Consider the following 21,686-nt stretch of genomic DNA (forward strand, 5'->3'; position numbering starts at 1 on the left):
TTAACATGCAATCCTTTCCTTCTATTTTCTAATGTAAACAGGGGTGGCGTGAAGTCTTCCACACCCCCTTCAGCATCCCCTATGCAAAACCAACATTCTTCCGAAAACATTACCTCTTACAATGTCATGTTGTTGTCATATTGAGGGCCGAATGTTAGGTCACCTATACAACGTATTTGACATTTGATTAATAACTGAATTATGTACCTCAATTGGTAGTGCCTTGTAATCAAGAGATCCCAGATTTGATACCCGGTGGAGGCATATAGTGATAGTGGTTTGGATTCTAAACTGTAGAGCCAGTCCCGATTAGCCTATATATGCATAAAATGGACTTAAAAACAATGGGTGTCAATCTAAAAGTGTACATCTCAGTCATGTTAATTATTATAAGAGCTATTTTCCTGTAGTTTACGGTTATTACAAGCATAAGACAACAGTTTTTTGTTGTGACGTTTCAGGAGAACACACACTCTCTTCATCAGACATTTATTTTCATTTTGACTGAAGATACAGTTATAACAATGGTTAGCAATTTTTAAAACAAAAATAATCCGTTATATAATGGATGTTGTCAATGTTACATTGTTGTAATATAGCAACTTAAATGTGAAAAGAAGCAGTCTATTTTCTTTTCATTTCAGATAAAAAAACATAATAACCGTAAACTACAGGAAAATAATTCTACAATGCAAGCAATGCGTACATACAAGAAAAACTATTATTATAAAAGCGTTATCGGAACTTGTTAATTTCAAACTGAAGGATTTTTTGAGAGAGAATGAGCAACACTATTAGGGGAGAGGGAATATACCTCTACCCCTTGCCGTGGAAAAGTGCCTTGCCTTGCTTGATTCTCCACGGAAAAAATCCTCCAGTCATCCTTATGTGTCATTGGACTCCCTTGAACAAGCTGTTCTTTTCAAATTTCCAAACGTCGTTCTTGTGTTAAAATCAGGCAAAAATGAAGCAAGTGGTGAGTATTCTTCAGTTTCATTAGCATATTATCATAGATGCGTACTAAAAGTTGATTGATATCGATTTAGGGGCTAAAACATGCATGCATATTTTGTGTTTTTCTTATTTTCAACATCGCACCCCCTAAATTTAATTCAGCATCCCTAGATGATTAATCCTGGTGCAGCCGCTGAATGTAAAAGTGAGACACTTGAATTACAGCAACATGTGTGATCTATTTCACATGTGTCAAATGGAAGGAGTAACTTTGTGAAAACAGATAACAGTCAGGCTAATGTTCACTACGGAAAATTCTACTAGTGTTATAATCTTGCTAACGAAATTTCTTTTCTTGTTACACCAAAATGTAAATGCCAACAAGATCTATAAAATAATAGATGATAACCTCTTCTTCACCAACCATTCCGATAATTGTATTGATAATTTCAACCTAATTAAGTTATCAAGCAGTACAGCTGGACTACAACTTTTACTTTGATATCCTTTCCAAAACCTTGTATAAAAAGTGAAAATTAAATAAATATATTACCTCCGAATCTATATAGAACTGAAATTAGAAGGAACCGTAATTTATACCAGACTGAGAATCATAAGAATGAGAGGAACAAGTTTCTGAACTGAATCTTTTTGGGGAGTGGAATCACAAGAATTGAATCCAGAAGTGGAAATGAACAACTTGTTCATTTTGCAACATTTGTAAAATCCAGATGATCTGCAAAATTCCTGGATTTTTCACTATTTAAGTGATGTTAGCTAAATCTCACTCCTATCATGTTAAATTTTATGGATTGTGTTCATTAGTATTTAATACAGGCTTACCTCTTTCAACACTCGGATGAGGTAAAGTAAGACTGCAGCTTCCTTCACATTGGAAATCTTCCCATCACCTTTGTTTGTACCATTCATACAATTGTTTCCAATGTCTATGAACAGTACTGATTGATCAAGATCAGTGGACAAAGATTTCAAAACCCAAGACTCACTCTTGTATAAGTTATGTACATCCTGAAAACAGATTAATAAATTATCTTGTTTGACGTAATACTAATTTGTATGACAATATAAAAAAAGGGTTAAAAAATACATATTTAAGCATCAACTGTTATCAACTTCTTAGGGCCTCAATGGTGGTGCAGTGTTAACATTATTGCCTTGTAATATAGGGGTCCCAGGTTCGATACCCGGTGGAGGCACATAGTGTTTCACATCCCACTTTAAACTGTAGATCCAGTCTTGATTAACCTATCTGTGCATGAAGTGGACTTAAAAGAGCAACTCAAAGTAAAAAATTTATCAACTTCTTAACTCTTTCGCTGCGGCAAGCAACTTGTCAATTTACTTCAATATGCGTAACTTACAGAAAGCAGCTGCAGTCGATTTCGAATATTCTCGTCACTGCTGGTGTCGAGCGAAGTCGCCCAGAACATGCTGAATTCTAGTCTCTGTCATTTGAACTATTTTCGAAAGAAATAACTCCCTTTGGTTCTGAACAAATGAAAAACGTGTACTGCCGTGTGTATGTAAACAACAATGATCATTTATCTGCTCAGTGGCTTGCCCAAGATTTTTGAAAGGGGGTGAGGGTACATATACTATTTTTTAGTAGTCAGCCACCATTTTGCTGTCTTTCCTGCTTTTAACATTCTTTTTTTTTTTTTAGGAATGATGGACCAAAAGGGTTATGAGCCCTCCCAACCCCTCTCCAAATCCCCCCTCCCTTTGGCATGCTACTGTATCCACTTCAATAACAATGAAAATCTAATCCGGCTACGGCCCTTTTTTAAAGAATAGGGGAATACTTTTTTTTTACAACTTTATGCAATTCTGAATATTTCCCCAACTACGCAGCAAAAGCTATATCAGCATGCCAAAAGAGAAAGAGTTAATGAATACATATACCAGGACTGTTACTTTTTAATGTAAAATCTGGGAATGTAGATCGATTATCGAATGAATAAAATGCTAGACATCACTGACATGCACATACCTTAATTTTTGGCATCGAAAGTGTAGCTTGCGCAACTTCTTCAGTCCCACACTGCAACTGGTTGTTGTACGTCAAAGCATTTGCAAGGCTGGTGATAGCTTGGTTCATTCTGTACTGCAACACAAGTGCGACTGTGGTTTCGGGTGCATCTAGCCTATTGAAAAGGGTTTCCTGGATTCCAAGCTCCCTGAAAATATAAGATGCTTAAACATAACAAGTCATACATTAAACAACTAAGAGACAAATAAAGTACGGCTAAACAGATAGTATTTTCTAACAGTAAGGATGGTGACACTTGAAAGTTGTCATGATTAATTCAAGAGGTAGTAAACTAACCCCACAATTTATTTTCAAATGCAAAACATCTGCTGCAGCAAATTTTAGTCTACATGCAAGGACATTTCAATACTTCTCTGAATCTTCGTGATACTGTATGTAATTGCTTATTATTAGCATTGGATTTTATTCATCGCCTACTGCTTCTGCTTTGAAGTACTACATCACAATGTATCACACTCATCTTAAAGTGAACAAATTTATTTTTGTCGATGGTGAGGATCAAATCTAGAATGAATCTGTAGTTTGTTCCAAAATTGGTGTGCTAGCCAACTACCCCATCCAGAAAGTTTGGTAATATAAAAGAAAACAATATGAACAAAACAAGCTTTTGTGTACCATCCTCATACACTTCTCACGTCAGTGTAATCAATTTACTGAAGCTCGAACTTCCTACACTTATCACCATAAACCTCTGTGTTTGATGATGGATTACAGATGGTCTAGTCTTTCTAATGTGCAAAAACTGAGCGACAGGGCTCACTTTACACTTGGCAGGATTCTTGATTTTCTGGTTCATTTTGACTGGCAACAGAAAAACATACACAGCCACAACTTGCATGAAAGCTCGCACACAACTGACTCATACGAGGTGACCTTTCATGGCATCTGCATTATCCTTCCACCAATGTAATGGTAGCAGAAGTGTATGAGGATGACATACATGAATTGGTCTTCCGGTAGATAGGTGCCTCTATGTAGAAAAATTGCTCTAGGTACATACTTTCAGAGTTAGAAAGGTTCTGAAAACTAACTTCTTTTATGTAAGACGTAAGCGAGTTACTAAAGATATATCCGCAAAACTTCCTTGTAAATGTTCTATTAATTTCGGTGGCCTCTGCCACCATCCACTTGGGAACTCGATGCTTTCCTCGACTACCGCTAGGGGTGCTGGTGTAGCCATTTCGTCTGCTGCGCGTGATGGGTTTGAGCTGTTGTAATAGCAGGAGTCAAACATGATGAGCCTGACTGCTGTCATATTCAGCTCGTGCAGAAAGTGTGATGTCGATATTATCAACCACATTGTTTATTCCCCTCAACATGAATAACTTCTTTTGTTCTTCCTTTATTATCAAAGGATACTACTGCCTCGTACATTTCTCCATATTTTTGTAGTTGGTTATGTACATAAGTTGATACATACAAATGACAGATCCATGAACTATGGCAACCAATTTTTAAGAAGTGAAATCTATTGAACCAGCCTGAAACCAAGAAACACAACTATGGGCAAAAATTCTTCCCATATCCTTTGTTATCCTTGGACTTTTATAACATTTACTGAATGCCAAACACATGCCTTTTAGTGTATGGTGGCAGTGAGTCACTGACATAGATAGGCAAATAAAGTACATTTTCACCAAGTACACACGAAATTATTTATATACTTGTTGTAACATGTGAATTTAACAATATCTGTGCTATGAATTTAAAGTTACCTTGCTTTCCTGCTCTGCACCACTGGTGGTAACTGTTCTGGATCTCCAATCAATACAAACTTTCTGGCACTGAATAATGGACGCAACACTGATGGTTGCAAAACTTGGGTGCTCTCATCTACTATACACACATCAAACTTTCTGTGTGTAAACAGGGAATGACTCGAACCCAAACATGTAGTAGCCACTACTGCCTGTAAAGATAAAACACCAGTCAAAACTCAAATTCCTCAATAAACAATATGAGATATTAGTTATATTCACACAAATACTTCTAAATTTACATTCTCAACTGAACATTTTCTGAATATTACACTTGACCTCTCCGGCCCCAATAACAAACTGTTATAATAATTTTCAGGATTTTTTTAACCCTTAACTTCTATGGACCATCTCAGTCTGTGGTGAATTTATCTTTTATTTTATTTCTCGCAACCATCCATGTGGACCCTTCTCCATACCTTTTAGTTGGGGTGCTGGGTACATGCTGCTATCACGATCACGAGGTTTTGCCTTTGTTTTTTGTTTTTCAAATCTTCCTGAATTTTATTTTCGGCCAGTGGTCAGACAGTCGTACCACATTAGTTAAGTTTTTTTTTGTTATGTTGTGTTTCAAATTGTTCATAAGTTATTTTCAATTTCAGCAAAATATTACATATTACTTTGAACTACCACTTCTGACAAAATAAAAATGTAAAATTTTTAAGAATTTGGAATTTCAAAAAAATAAAGGAGCTACTGTAGCAATTGATTTATTTTCTTCCACTTTGCATAAAATACATAAATAACATTTCCTCTCTCTCTCTCTCTCACCCTCTCCACATTTTCCTGAAGGAGAAATAGGAAGAAGTAGATACCAATACCGATACTACAGCACCTTGAATAACGTAGTGTGGAAAACGGCACGCTTCTGTGCTCTCTGGCTGGTTCCACTCGAAAATGATCCGCTAGAGGCGCTGGTGTTGATCCCGGTGCTTGGTATTCGTCTGCTTATAATGGAAGTAAATGGAGTTTTCGCTGCAACGTCTGATTCTTTTACATGAAGCATTTCTATGAATGTGATAATTGCTATGATATTTGGTACAGTGGTCGTGAAGATATTAACGAACATTCTAGACAGTCGACCACGTCCTGTTATCGTAATACTTTCGTTAATAATACGGGAGAAAAAATACGCGTGGAATGCTCTTGGCAACTAAATTTTTGTGTATGAATTAGGTTCATCATTATTATTATTATCATCATCATCATTTCTTTTAAAAATATACACACTGAAGCATTTGTATTTTTGATATTTACTGTCTCTTTTCTTCCGCTTTAAACTAATCGCGGCGATGATGATAATGATGATTGCATGAAACGACAAGGGGAACCCCACAAAACTTTCTTAGTGCCATCGACATGAGTAAGGAAACTTTCAAACCAATGGGACAAGCGACATGGGATGTTCACACTGTCACACTAGTGACACACACTTCCAGACTGTAAAATAACATTCATGGCACATGAGGGTCCAAACAGCAAACGACACGTTCATATGGCGTATTCGTGTGCTACTTGTTACTTCGGTCGGAAAGCTCCTTAAAGGAAGGGTGCCGAGACCGAAGCGACGTGCTACAGGGGGAGTTCCCAACTAAGTGACAAGCGACATGGTGTGTTCAGTCTATTAGCAAGCGTTGCTTGCGAACAACAGATAGGCGACACGATAAACTGCACATTACAACAACAGATCTAGGCGACACGATAAGCCACACATGTCGCTTTGTCGCTTCCGCATCGCTCAAACCGGGCCATTTCCTCAATAGCTTGCAACATGTTGCCGTGGTTTGTTGTTCGCGCATACGCGATGCAATGAGTGTCTTGCTTTAGTGAGATTGCGCACCAAAGCGACAAGCGACACTTATCGCTTGAGGATTTCACCAACCGAACGCTGGCCTGTGCTTCCCGTCATGCCGCTACGATGTGAAATGTTGCTCTTGATTGGCTCCTTTCCAAGCAACATGTGTCGCTTCGGTATGAATTATGAAAAACTAAATATGCTGACCAAGGCAGTAATTTATTTTATTAAAAACATAATAACATAACATAGTTTATGTTTTTAATAAAATAAATTACTGCCTTGGTCAGCATATTTAGTTTTTCATAATCATGGAAACAAGGCTTAATGGTGTTATAATTCGGTATGAAAGTTGCCTTGGACCGAATGACCCATGTCGCTTTGGTGTGAAATCCTCGTATCATTTGTCGCGTGTCGCTTTGGTCTAAAATCTCCTTGAGGAAACGGTGCAGTCAGAGCTTGTGTCCCTACGGTTCGAAAGGCTGCATTGATTTCCGACTGCTCGCTTTCAAGCGACACTTGTGGTTTGTCGCCTCAGTATGAAATATCTCTCAGGATACTATTTATATTCTAATAACATAGAAAAATAAACTCTAATACACAGTCCAAGACCTGACGTCCGGAATCACATTGCGATGTTTCTTCTGTGTTACGCATGCTATTTATTTATTAATTTTATTTTACTTTTCTTTCCAAATTAATGTCATTTCGTGACTGCAAATCACTCCACAAATAACTGTTTCCATCAATTCACGTACCGCCTTTCAAGACAAACAAATCTACGTAATATATTCAAAAAACTAACTAAGCCGCATTATCATAAGAAAATTAGCACTGACATTGATCGCACTGTCATCTATGTTTCTCATCCGTTTGGGGAACCAGTTTCTTGGGTTGTTTTCCACACTACGTTATTCAAGGCACTGTACCGATACTCTCACAGATTCGCACCAGGAATGGAAGAGAAAGAAACAGGTGAAAGTAGAAATGTACTAACTAAACAATAATAATTGGTAACTGCTTTAAAATATTATTCTGTAACAATGTCAAGTCACGTGAAACGCGTCAGAAATTGAAAATAGCAAAACAGGGTTCTGACAGACCCTTCCATATGGGATTATCAACATCTATAGTAGTTAAGGGTTAAGCCACAGGGCCAAGAAATGTGTATACTCGAATCCACTGTTCAGCAGGGAGAAATATGACAATGATCAGCAATATCATTACGCTTTGCAACTTACTGAAAGGTTAGCGACCCAGAAACAAGTCACAGGGATCTAAGTTGCAGAGAGGTTGATTTGGAAGCAAAGTATGCAGAGCATCGATATGAAATCAACCCATTCGCCTCGTTTCACCTCTCACACCTGAATGATTCAGTTTGGCTCTCACGTCATTTGACGTGTCCCAGATGCAAGCATTCCGGGTTCACTATTGTTGCCTCTATTCTTAAATTGATTCCGATTGGTTTACTTTACTTCACTTTTCTGCCACTTTTGGTTAATTGGAAAGATGAGGATGAATGATAGTATGATGAAACTCATGAAGGGACACTCACAAAGAACACCCATGCCAAGGCCGGGAATCGAATCTGAGACTCCTGGCATCGTAGCATGCTGTGCAAACCACTCTGTCACAGAGGCCAGCCTCTATTCTTAAAATATCCCCACACATGGTGCTCACTGTACTTTCCCATGCTTTGCTTCCTCTTTCCCTAGCTGCATTTTTCATATCAACATTGCATACAATTCTGTTTGCTTACGGACTTTTTTATCTTTACCTTTTTACGGACTTAACTGACCAATTAATTACTGATTAATTTAATCACAGTCTAGCAAACTATTAGTATTTTAAAAGTGAAATGGAGATTTCATTAAAAAATAATAGCATCCTTGTCAACCATGACACCTTTCTATTGAACACAAAAGTACCTATATGTAAATAAAACCGCAATTTCATTATTGTGTTACATGTTTTAATTCTGTTAAATAAATTAAATTAATGCACTGTAAATTAAGGTTATGCATGGTGAATAACATAGTATACAGCAGATAAGAGATCATGGCCCTCAAAGCGTAATATTTACATTTTTTGGCAATTAGTGCTCAGAGCACTTTCTTAACATTTTTTTTGACAGAATAATAATATTACAGTCAACTCTCGATTCTACGACCCCGAGTATAACGCCCCCCTCGAAGTAACGACCCTTTTCCCGGGAACCGTGAAAAATTTAGAAAAAAATAGAAAAATTTGGAAAAAAAGTTAAAAAATTGAAGGAAATCGGCCGAAAAATGCGTTGTTTCTTTCCCCCACTCATTCCCTTCACGAGCGCTCTACCGCTCACAATTGGGTCTCAACTAAAAATAGACACCACCACACCATGCTTGAGTGATATCCAATAGCACTTGACCTCTGCCCCCCCCTCCCTCAAGCACACAAATGTTACCCTGCACCCGATGGCCGCTACCCAACGCGCCAGGCTTGTTTTGCCACGCTTTCTCTTGGATACGCGAGAAGATCGAATGTGCTTGGATGTTATTTTAAATCGACCTTGACTTGTTTCCTTGTCCTAAGAGCTGCTGAAAACTCGCAGGTGAGGAGGGGGGGGGGGGGGAGCAGCCCGATATGACTGCTGGACTTGCAGTCTTTGCCAATGTGTATGGCGGGTCAAGCTCTTTCATCGATAAATACACCACCTTGAGAGATAAGATCGCAGGAATGTTCGAAAATACAGATGCGTGGCGCCTGAAAGTCGCCCATCTGTCCAGCTCTGACCTAGATTTCAGTAGGTTCCCGTGAGCGAGCAACTCTCTGCCTTGTAGCCGACAACTTCCAGTAACCGCTTTCATTCAAAACGTGTTCTTTGTTCCCTGCAACACTTCATAAAAAAGCGAAACTGTTAGAGATAATCAAAGCTACATAGGCGAACTAAAGATCGTCAACCCGCTTAATGCGTTGTCATCCAGGTTTCCACAAAAGTTTACTTCGATCTTACGTGCATCATAACTCCCGTTTCCCACTTCATACGTTTTCCTAATTGTGTCGTAATATCTGCCAAACAAGTGTTCCGTTGGCTGACTGACTTCTCCCTTTTTTCCTGTCAGCAAAGGGGGGAGGGGCGATTTTCTTGCTCGTGTGCGCACACGGGCTGATTACAGGCGAGGGTGGAAGTGAACCCACCGATCTTCCTTTGACGTCTAAAATGGGGCAACCAGTTCTGGATATATTCTTCAAAACGAACAAAAACAGAATAAAAAAATTAACCCTCCCCCTTTTCCCAGCTTATTCTCCGCCACTGGTGTGCACGGCACCTCCCCCCCTTTTCCCAGCTTATTCTCAGCCACAGGTGTGCACGGCACCTCCCCCCCTTTTCCCAGCTTATTCTCAGCCACTGGTGTGCACGGCAATGTTGATAATTGCAGGATTCAGGTATTTTTTTATGCTGTTGTCTGCATAGGAAATTTTACCCGTATTATTGTCTGTTGCATGGTAAAACGTAAAGCAAGGGACATTTCTTTCTTCTTTACACTGCTGTTAAAAGTTCCGTCTTCGACAGTTAAAATGCTGGGACTTTTCTCTTCCGCCACCTGTTGATCAAACTTCCAGCCGGTCTCCTTGTTTTTACGATGCAGCTGGCGCCAGTGTTTTGTCTAGCATCTGCAAAGCTCTTGCTTGCCGATAACAGCGATGACTCATCCAGCACGAAGGAAAAAGTTATTGTTTTGAATCTTGCAAAGCTGTTTTCATTTGACGATAACGAAATTCGATCTCCAGAAAGGAAAACAAGAGTTAAAATAACTTCATGTTCTGCACCTTCTGATAAGCAAAACTGTAAATTTAATTCGCATCCGCTTTTCTTCAGAACCATTCATGTGAAGAAAAAAAAAGTGCTCAATGTAGGAATGGTCGCTGAGATCGATTAAAAAGACATTATTCAAGGGGAAAACCTTTGCAGGAGTGAGTGTTTGACATCGAGAATACTCCTAAATCCAACATTAAATCATCGATTAACGTGAGAGTAAATAACGATCTACCATTTTGATATGTAAAAGTGCGCAGTTTCATAAAGCTTGTTTTCAGTTCATTTTATGCTGATGGGCTAATCGGGACTAAATATACAGTTTAAAGTGAAATTCAATTCCAAACCTAAATGCCTTTCAACTGGGACGCTGTTTAATGACGTGTCCTAGAATACGCATTGGGTGAAGACAGATCGCAAGTTGCACGTTTCCTTTTTCACACTGGATTACAATGCAAGTCAAGGAAGGAGTTTGGACTGCTCCCTTGAATGGGGAAGGGGGAGGGTGAATGAAGTTGGTTGAAGCAAAGAAAACGTGTTTTTTTTTTTTTTGCAATGTATTTTACATAACCGAACCAGAACAAAAATTACAGCCCCGCCTTTTTTTTTTTTTTTGTCTGGTGCCTAGAAAGGTTGTGTTGTTTCTCCCAAGGGATCTAATCTTACCAGTTAATTTTGTAACAGACAATGCTCCAGTAGACCTGTATAATCCAACATTCATTCTGCCCGATTATCTCCCGACTTTTGCTAGCGCCAGTGTAACTGGTGTCAAGATTCTTCGAGTTTCTCTTGCAATAAGCGAGAGATTGTTTTCCTTTCCATAGGCCTCGGTGCAAACGGGTTTCTCGTAAACTATAATTGTAAGAATTTCCTGGAAAAGCAACGACTGTGCACAATTGAAAGAAAGTAACATTATTTTTTGTGAAAACGTTTTCATGTTCTATTTTCCTTCTCACAACACGCGTCCTGTGCATAACAGGTTGTATAACTACCAAGATAAATGGTGTTACCATCTCCTATGCATCTTTGTGTCCGTTTGAGCTCCGTTTAAGCAGAAAATTGGGGCAAATTCCAATAACAACCCCTTCGAAATAACAACCCTTTTCCCGGGAACTGTGAAAGGTTGTTGAATCGAGAGTTGACTGTACTATATTAGGAAAAATAACAAAAGTCTTATCTTTATTTGTTACAGGACTTTAGGCATGGTAAACTATTACTATTATTAGTTACTTTACTTGCTCAAGTAGCTATTATTAACAAAAAATGGAAGCTTGCGAAGCGAACTACTACTAGTTCAGATGTCGATGGTGACAGTGGTCACCAAAATTATTCGAAGTAGTATCTTATCTTAATTGAACTGGGCTAAAAAATGTTACTTTACATTGCCTTTCTACCCCTTTAGGCTAATTGTGATAACATTTTTAGCTCTCTGAAAAGTCATTGTGTATCCACAAAAATGCCAAATTGAAAACAAAAATATCAAATATTGCAGACTAGAACACACAAATAGACATCATGGACCATTTTCTTTAAATAATTTTTTTAAAAAACTGACAAATTACAGATAAGAAAAAAACAACCACACTTTCACTGATATTACTAACAATTTTCCACTCCTGCCTCTGCAACTACATTATCTGAGCACATTTTCAAATGCATGTTGCAGCTTCTGCGAAATTGTAGCATAGAGTTTCTTTCTATCTTCCTACACAAAATCATCATTTTCAAATACTGTGTACTGTAACACAATAATTACAAAATTTGGTGTCAATATACAGAAGTCTTATTTCCATTAACTCTTGTGTAACAAACTGTAGAAAGTGCCTAGCAGAGGACATGTACATAAGAGTCAATAATAAATATTTTGAGGTGAAAGGGTTAATAGCATATTATCAATCTCCAGTTGAGTCACAAGTATTCCTAACTTCTTACTCTGTATTCCTTAAAAAGATTAAAATACTGCAAATCATAATCTTAAAAAAAGTACCTTATTGTTATAAGCAGCCTTCAAGTCCTCTGGAGTTTTGCAGCCAGCCGTAAGGACAGCCTCAGATTTGGAATGCAAACCAGGGTGTATACGGCTTAAAGAGCCCAGACGTAGAAAGTCCACCTTCCCCTGCAGTCTTAGCAATATATTATCCACTGCCATGTGGGTATGGCTTGTCAGCAACACAGACTGGCCCAATTGAACAAATAACTGTACCAGAACAACGATCACTGCAGTTTTTCCTGAAACAAAGATACTGTATAGCAATGTATTGAGAAATTTTAAGTAAACAAGGTAGGACAGATATAGTAGTCCGTACTGCATCGACCAATACTGTTTGAGTTCTTGTTTTAATTAACTGATTGATTTGGTTTATTTTACTTCGCTTTTCTGCCACGTTTGGCTAATTGCGAAAATGGTATGATGAAATTGATGAAGAGACATTCACAAAGCACACTGTGCCAGGTTGGAATTCAAAACTGGGTCCCTTCGCTATCGTTTTAAGTCCACTTTTAGTACAGAAAGGCTAATCAGGACTGGACCTACAGTTTAAAGTGGGATCCAAACCACTATGTGCCTCCACAGAGTATCAAACCCAGGACCCATTCATTACAGGGTGAAGATTTTATAGGAAGCAAAAATACTGTTTGAGAATGGAAGAGAATCCAAATGAGAAAGAAGTAATCATCATGCTCCAAACTATGTCATAGGTTTCAGATCGGTTTTTACTTTGAATGCGTCTCACTTTTTTATTTATTTCAGTGCATGTGCAATGGTCGCACTAACTCAGATGCACTGCATTTTTGTTGGTAGTTCTTTCCAATAAGGATTGCCACCCTTTATCCAATGTTCCTGCGTGCTCTTTCAATTATCTGATCTTTCTAAAATGGCAAATTACTCACATGTTTCAGTGTGTAATCCAGAAAAAAAATTATGACACCCACATATAAAAAAAAAACAAATGGTCAACAGAAAGTGCTGCCATCTTTACTTCCTGTTAGCCAGGTAGCCACATTGAGAAGAGTCGGTTGCCAGCCTGAGATTGAGTACGAAGCAAGTGACAGGGCACTCTGGATTGTCCTTAACCTTCCATTTTTAACTTCTTGTTACCAAACTTACCTTCTACATGTTTTAAACTTATACTATTCTTGCCTTCGTTCTTGAAGAAGTCACATGATGAAGCGAAAGCTCGAGTAACTTAAAAAGTTAAGTATATGTCTTAACTGGACTTTAGCTATTTAGTGATTGATTGATTGAGTTGGTGTTTCAAGTCCACTTTATGCACAATAAGGCTAATCGGGTATGGACCTACAGTTTAAAGTGGGATCCGAACCACTTGTGCCTCCACTGGGTATCGAACCCAAGCTATTTAGTGAAATGATGGCATGTGGTGTAAGTTATGCACCAGCTTTTAATTGTTACAATGTTGAAGAATCGGTACTATAGAAAGTGGTAAAAATATAGGCATCAATATCGCTATTAATTTACATATTTATTTAAATATTAATAATTCAGGTACTCAGGTACTCATTTATTAATAAGTACCATGTAAGGACCACCAAATACTAATTTGTATAATAATACCAACACTCTTAGAGATTTTTGCCTTTACGTAGAGATTCAGCTCTGTTCCTTCTATGGTACAGAACTTAATTAAGATGGGGAATATTTCCTTCTTAGAATGTAAACAAATTTATTTGCTGCATCGAAATTCCATATATCTTTCATGTGGAAATAAGGAAACATGGTATACAATTACAGGGTGGCTACAAACAAGCAGAAATGAAATTCCCTGACTTTTCCAGGTTTTCCAGGACAAAATTTACATTTTTCCCTGACAATTACAAACCAAACTAAATCGATGTTTTTGCAAATAGAAATAATAAACTCACACAGATCGACGTATGGTTTTGTTAAGTACCAATATTATCTTCTATGAAAATGACTTAATTTCTCTATTCTCTATGATTTGAATTCAAAGTGCAAATTAGTGAATTTGGAATTTGGTATCATCAGAGTAAGATCGTACTGGCCCGATGATACCATATGCTATCATGGTGCTGATTACGAAATGAATGTGCTTTTTGGACCTTCATACTCTTAAGTTTGGGTGGAAACTCTGACACAGGTCTGGAGAAAGCCTGGGAAATTCATATCGATGACCAACCTCTCCCTCTCCCCCCTCTCCGCAACATATCCATACCACATTTGCGAACAGAGTTTCACATTTTGGCTCACTATTCAACTTGTATGGCACCCAGGAACATGGAACATGTTTCAATATCTTTGGAAACGTCCATTCTTTGAAGAGAATACTAAGGTTTGCGCCTTCTACCCAAAATAGCAGGAGAAGAGGGGGGCAACCTCGATATTTTTGTTTTTTTCATTGAAATTTAGTGGTCGCGCCCCCAAACCACCCTTCCTCAGTTCGGCGTTCTGAATTGTACACGGTTGCATGCCATGATGTTTTAGCTGAAAAACAAAACTTATCCGAAGTAGATTGCTCCCATAGTGCCCGAGTTATAACAATTTTCCTCCAAAAATGCAAATTACAAAGAAAAAATCACATTTTGGCTTATTATTCAACTTGTATGGCACCCAAGAACATGGAACGTGTCACGTTCTCTTGAGAAATGTCCATTCTTTGAAAAGAATACTAAAGTTTGCGCTTTCTTCCAAAATAGTGGGAGAAGAGGTGGCAAACTCCAGATTATTATGTTTATTTCCATTGAAATTCAGGTGTCGCGCCCCCCAAACCCCCTTCCTCAGTTCGGCGTTCTGAATTGTACACGGTTGAATGCGCTGATGTTTTAGCTGAAAAACAAAAGTTATCCGAAGTAGATTGCTCCCATGGTGCCCGAGTTATAACAATTTTCCTCCAAAGAGTGTTCGAATTTAAAATTCCCGCCGAGAAGCCAAGGCGAGAGAAATTTCTCTCTCTCTCCTCCTGCCATCACTGGTTTCTGGCGCCGTGGTTGTGTTGCGCATAACAGGGGCCTAGAAGTTGAGGCCGAAACTTACGAACGAGATTTCCTGTTCCCGTGCAGAGTTCCATAACGATATCTTTAAATAAATAAAAAAAAATTAAATAAGTCAATGAAGACGAAATTCCCTGACATTTCCCTGACTTTTTTTGACACCTCAAATTCCCTGACTTTTCCCGGTCTTCCAGGTTTTCCAGGTCTGTCGCCACCCTGAATTAAGACTAGAAATTAGGGATGGGGAGATATGAAATATAGGGCAATACCAATAAAGTGCCGATATAAAATTTACCGAAACCAATAACTGATATTCTACCGATCCAATATAATTTTTCAAATGGTCCTTGAGAATGGTTCATTCTCCTCCTTAATGTGTGTTTGCAGATAACTGCAATGCCAAAGAAGCTGCATATTTAGAGGTTTACTTTTAAGAGAAGTAGGGCATGGGGATTGCATGTTTATATCCATAATATTATAACAAAAAGGCATAATATTGCACTAAATTAAAATATATTTTACCGATACATCGATATGCCTATAGTACCGATAGAGTACTGATTAATCTGTCCTATCCCTACTAGTAATACAAAACTGCCAAAGACTGGAGTACAAACGATTAGTTCATTTTTTACCATTATGGTTTTTAACTTTAAACTACATATTGAAGAAGAGCCAAGCACATAGATTGAAGCATACATTGGCCACCTCCCACTTCCAGTCTCAATGTTAATTACACTTCTAAGAAATACACTTATTTAAAATATACATGTGTACTGTAATGGGGGGGCCTTCCAGCATTACATGTGTGACATTTTACACACAAAATTTAAGTTTCTAGACATGAGATTGGATTAAAATATTCATAATGAACTGATGAGAATATATGAGGTAATGTATGGTGTCTGCTAACAATTGAAAAAAAAAAAAACTTGTGTATGATGGCATAGCCTGAACACATGAAAAGCATTAACAAAAGTGCGTTACGTGACGCTTTAAAAGTGTAGCAAATATTGACTTCATTTGTCTGTGAAGCATATAGGCTGCAGATGCTAGTAAGTTTTATTGGTGAAATGTGCAAATTAGATGCATTACTAACATCTAAACCTTAATGCTATTAAAAACAATAGTGGTAGCGTAGTCGCCTTGTAATCAAGGGGTCCCGAGTTCGATATCCGGTGGAGGCACATAGTGGTTCGGATCCCACTTTAAACTGTAGGTCCAGTCCCAATTAGTCTTACTGTGCATAAAGTGGACTTAAAACACTAAATCAATCAATCAATCAATCATAATTCATTTTGTTATTTACATGGAATAGGACAGGACCACTTTTCATGGAATGCCCCAATGAAATGTATGTAAGTAGAAATTCTATTAAAATTAATTTCAACTCACCAGTTCCCGGCATACCCTTTATTAATAAATAATCTTTTGCAGCTAACGCTTGTATCACAGCTCTCTGTTGAACTTTGTTCAATTGTTGTAACATCTCCTTTCCTTCAATAATAATAGTTTTGGCCATCTTTTGAAACGTTGGAGTTTCCCTGAATAATAAAGAATAAGCTGCTAACTACTCATCCCATTTGTACGCAATAATAATAATAATTAATACTACTACTGGAGACAAGGAAAATTGCCCATTTCTCTACACAAATAAGTACAAGAGGTGATATTTCATGCCTCATGTTGTATTTGCAATTTTATTTAATGTCAAATTTATGCCACTTTTGGCTAATCGTGATAAGGGATGATGAAACACTTACAAAGAACAACCACGCCCAAGCTGGGATTTGAACCAAAGAACTTCATGGTGGCAAGTCCAAATGTTGAACACTTTAACGCCTCATGTTGTCACAAACATAAAAACAACTTGGAGGCATACAGTGATTCGGATCTCACATTAAACTGTAGGTCCAGTCCCAATTAGCCTTCTGTACATAAAGTGAACTTAAAAGAAAAACTCAATCATAAAAACAACTAAAACAAAGTCCCAATATGTACTTTTGTTTTGTCGTTAGTCCAAATTTTCAGGTCAACTTTAACCCTTCTTCAAGGATGAGAGATAAACACAAAACATGACAAAAACGCTAAAGCATAGTTAAAAATAACTTAAGATGGGTTAACTGATAGAACATGTGCATGGACTGGATAGCCATTATCTGTAGCTACCATGGAATAAAGTAGCTGCAAGGTCTATCTTAAAAATAGGCCTATCAACAAAACAAAAGTACATGTTTGGACTTTTCTTATAACAAGTATTTTAAATTTTTATTATTAGTGTTTTCTTTGTCAGAAAGTTTGTTTACATACACTTTACGGGTACCTGCCAATATAGTCATATCATTGTATCGGTTTATCAGTAAAATTAGCAACAATTTTATTGATATGATATATTTATAAGAATTCTGTACTTTAGTGCAAAATACTGACATTTGGATATTATTTTTATGAATACAAACATTTAATTTGTATGGCCTGGTGTAAAGTAAAAATCGAAATATGCAGTTTCTCTTTCATAGGTAAAACTGACTGTCACTTTGTTAATTGATTGATTGAATTAAGAATTAAAAATTTTGGGTGTGTCAGCACTTAGGCTATTTTGCACCCATCACATGATACGGGGTCCAGCCCCTTACCTTATCAGAAACATTAATTCAAGAAGTTAATGAATCATTCATTTTCTTCAGGAAATATTGCAATTTTATGTCAGATCAGTAGAATATCAGTTACAGGGTATTTAAACTTTTACTTGACAAAACCAAGTCAAACAAATTATATGTTACCGTATTTACGCGTGTATAATGCGCGTGCGTGTATAATACGCACCCTCGTTTTTGATGGGGAAAAGCAACAAAAAAATATATCTCGTATATAATGCGCAGTACAATTCAGGTTCCAGAAATGGCTTTCTTAGCGTCGGACTAACATTTACGTATTTCATTTAAAATTAATCAGTAGATCATAAAAACGATCTTTTCCTTGCTTTCGTAGCTGATGCATTCACCACGCGATCTTGAACTTCCAGATGTTGGGCTTTTCATAGGAGAGGCGGGAGCAAAGTTATCAACCACCCATTCTAGGTCGCAGTGTGTGATGCTTACAATAGATGGATGACATCAAGGCAGCATGAACTCGCAAAAAGCGGTAGGGTGAAACGTGCGTCGCTGCCGATTGTTTGTGAATGGGTTCGTGAGGCATGGAACTCCATCTCCCTTGAAATGATGATCGAAAGTTTTAAGGTAACGGGAATATCGAACAAGATGGATGTAAGTGAGGACATTTCAGACTACTTGTATTAGTAACTGGGAGTGAATGACGAAATTAAGTGTAAACGTTATTTATTTATTTACGTGAGTCAAGCCGCAATAGCGCAGTAAATATACAGTAATTATTTCTATTTGGTAAGTTTTGACGTAATTATTTTACCTTCATATTTGTTACAGTCAACACTCGATACAACGACCTTTCATAGTTCCCAGGAAAAAGGTAGTTATTTCGAAGGGGTTGTTATTGGAATTTGCACCAAAAACGATTATTAGGAGATAATCGGGAAGAATGAATGTTGGATTTAATGCGGGACTACTAGAGCATTGTCTGTTACAAGATGAACCGGTAAAATAAGATCTCTCGGAAGATCTCACCTTTCTAGGCACAAAAAAAGGGGCTGTAAATTTCGTTTTGGTTCGGCTGTGTAAAATACGTCGTAAAAATGTCATTTTCCTTCCTTCGACCAACTTCTAATTCACCCCCTCCCCCATTCCAGGGAGCAGTCCTTCCTCTTCCTCGACTTGCATTGTAAGCCAGCCTGAAAAAGGAAACGGGCAACTTGCGATCTATTTGCACCCAATGCGTATTCTAAGACACATTGAACAGTGTTGCACTTGATAATCATTTTGGTTTGGAATTAGATTTCACTAAAGTGAAACTGTATATTTACTCCCGATTAGCCCAAAAGCATAAAATGAACTCAAAACAAGCTTTATGAAACCTGCGCATTTTCAGATATCAAAATGTGAGATCTTTATTTACTCTCACGTTAATCGACGATAATCGGTGTCAGCTTATACATTGAGCATTTTTTAAATCGTTCGCAGCTTACACATTGAGGTTCTGAAGATAAAGGTGCAGAACATGAAGTTGTTTTAACTCTACTTTTTTTTTCTGAAGATCGAATTTCGTTATCGTCAAATCAAAACAGCTTTGCGAGATACAAAACAATGACTTGCCTTCGCGTTGGATGAGTCCTGTTATCCACAAGCGACAACTTCGCAGGCGCTAGACAAAACACTGGCGCCAGTTGCAGCATAAAAACAATGCGTCCGGCTGGAAGTTCGAGCAACAGGTGGTCAGGGAAAATCCTCCGTATTTCAAAGATAACGCAACTGTCGAAGGCTGAACTTTTATCAGCTGTGTGAAGAAGAAAGAATAAACCCTTTCTTTACGTTTTACCTTGCAACAGACAATAATACGGGCAATATTTCAACACAATAGCATTAAAAAAAGAAAAAAATAGAACCTGAATTCTGCAATTATTACATTGCCGTGCAGACCAGTGGCGGAGAAAGCTGGGTAGGGGGGCATTTTTTTTATACTTGTCCTATGGTTTTTGTTCGTTTTCAAGAATGCATCCAGAACTGGTTGACCATTTTAGAAGTCAAAGGAAAGAAAGAGCGGTCCACTTCCACCCTTGCCTGTAATCAGCCTGTGTGCACACACGAGCAAGAAGACAATCGGCATTGCCCCCCCCCCCCCAAACGTTTGCTGAGAAGAAAAGAGGGAGAAGTCACTCTGCCAACGGAACACTTTTGGCAAATATTAGGACATCGGCACAGTCATGAAAATGTAGAAGGTGGTAAACGGGAGTTATGATGCAAGTAAGATCGAAGTGAACTCTTGCGGAAACCTGGATGAAAATGCATTAAGAGTGTTGACGATCTTTAGTTGGCCTATGTGGCTTTGATTATCTATAACAGTTTCACTTCTTTATGAAGTGTTACAGGGAACAAAGAATATGTTTTCAATGAAAGCGATTACCGGAAGTTGTATGCTACAAAGTCGATTTAAAATAACATCCAAGCATATTCGATCTCTTCTCATGTATCCAAGAGCAAACAAAATCACAATGGCAAAACAAGCCTGGCATGTTGCGTAGCAGCAGTCGGCTGCGGGTAACATTGGTACGCTTGGGGGAGGGGAGGGCAGAGGTCAAGTGCTATTGGATATAACTGAAGCGTGGTCTGGTGTTTATTTTTAGATCAGACCCACTTGCGAGCGGTAGAGTGCTTCTGAAGGGAATGAGTGCAAAAAACGTATTTTTCGCCCGATCTCTGATCATGGCCATGTCTAAGGCGAAAACCATTTTTGTGGAAGTTATTTCTCCCGCGAAAAATACCGCTTGATACGTCTCCCGTGTGACGGTAGGCGCGTGCTTGAATGCCGCCAGAACGGGTGCTGCTTTTCTCGATGTCGCAAAACTTTCCATTACTAAGTGACAACTCATGGAAAACGGCCATTTTGCATTGAAAAGTTATTTTCTAAAATTATTATTGCTAAAGAAAGGCATTCTGTAGATATATACATGTTATACGCAGTGACATAGTGGGAAAAAAATGCGTGATTTCATTTTGGCTGTCCGAATTATTCCGTGCATAATACGCACCACAGTTTCGAAGGGCAAAAATTTTGGAAAAAAGTGCGCATTATACACGTGTAAATACGGTAATATTCATAAAAAGAAGAGAATTGCGGAACTTTGCACTAAATTATATTATACATATATCGGATCAGCAACATTACAGGCAATTTTACTAATACAACTAAAAGCCCATAACAACTGATACTGACAGAATACTGATTACTCCACTGAACAGTACATGTGCAACTTAACCCCTGTAGTGAGTGTTCTGCACCAAAACTGGATTACAAGTATATATTGTATTTTACGCTACAGTTATTATTATCATTAACAATAAAAATGGCAGTGAATGTTATACTTTCTTATTCTCCCATTAATTTTAAGGGGTTGTGTAATTGTTTAATAACATTTTGTAACTCTGTATTACAGAGTAAAATAAAATAGACTTCAATAATATTATACATTAGTCCTCAACACTATTCTTCATCATTTATATCGGACAATGCATCTTCAGAAAGTGTTCAGAGTGTGGAACTCCTCAAAGAAGGGGTGTACACACACGACTCACACACAGCTCACCGCCGGAACAAGCTCAGATAAAAGAAAGAATACTACCAGTTCAAAGCAAAATTAGTTGGAGAATGCAGTTCCAAAATGTGGCCAACAGGTGTCAGAATACTTAGAAGTAAAGTTGAAGCTGAACATCATGTTAT

General features: G+C 37.9%; 1 protein-coding gene across 2 annotated transcripts in view; it reads right to left on the reverse strand.

The window, feature by feature from the left end:
- Nucleotides 1–21,686, reverse strand: part of Dna2 (DNA replication helicase/nuclease 2) — a 65,333-nt gene that overhangs the window by 11,385 nt on the left and 32,262 nt on the right. For both annotated transcript variants that reach the window (XM_083140240.1, XM_083140239.1), the window contains 5 exons: nucleotides 16,734–16,882; nucleotides 12,361–12,602; nucleotides 4,741–4,934; nucleotides 2,966–3,152; nucleotides 1,798–1,983 (listed from right to left, as the gene is read on the reverse strand). In XM_083140240.1, coding sequence (XP_082996366.1) covers nucleotides 1,798–1,983; nucleotides 2,966–3,152; nucleotides 4,741–4,934; nucleotides 12,361–12,602; nucleotides 16,734–16,882 — 958 coding nt within the window. The remainder of the gene's footprint in view (nucleotides 1–1,797; nucleotides 1,984–2,965; nucleotides 3,153–4,740; nucleotides 4,935–12,360; nucleotides 12,603–16,733; nucleotides 16,883–21,686) is intronic.

Source organism: Lepisma saccharinum, chromosome 18 (assembly GCF_977018435.1).
Source record: "Lepisma saccharinum chromosome 18, izLepSacc3.1, whole genome shotgun sequence".
Lineage (NCBI taxonomy): Eukaryota > Metazoa > Arthropoda > Insecta > Zygentoma > Lepismatidae > Lepisma > Lepisma saccharinum.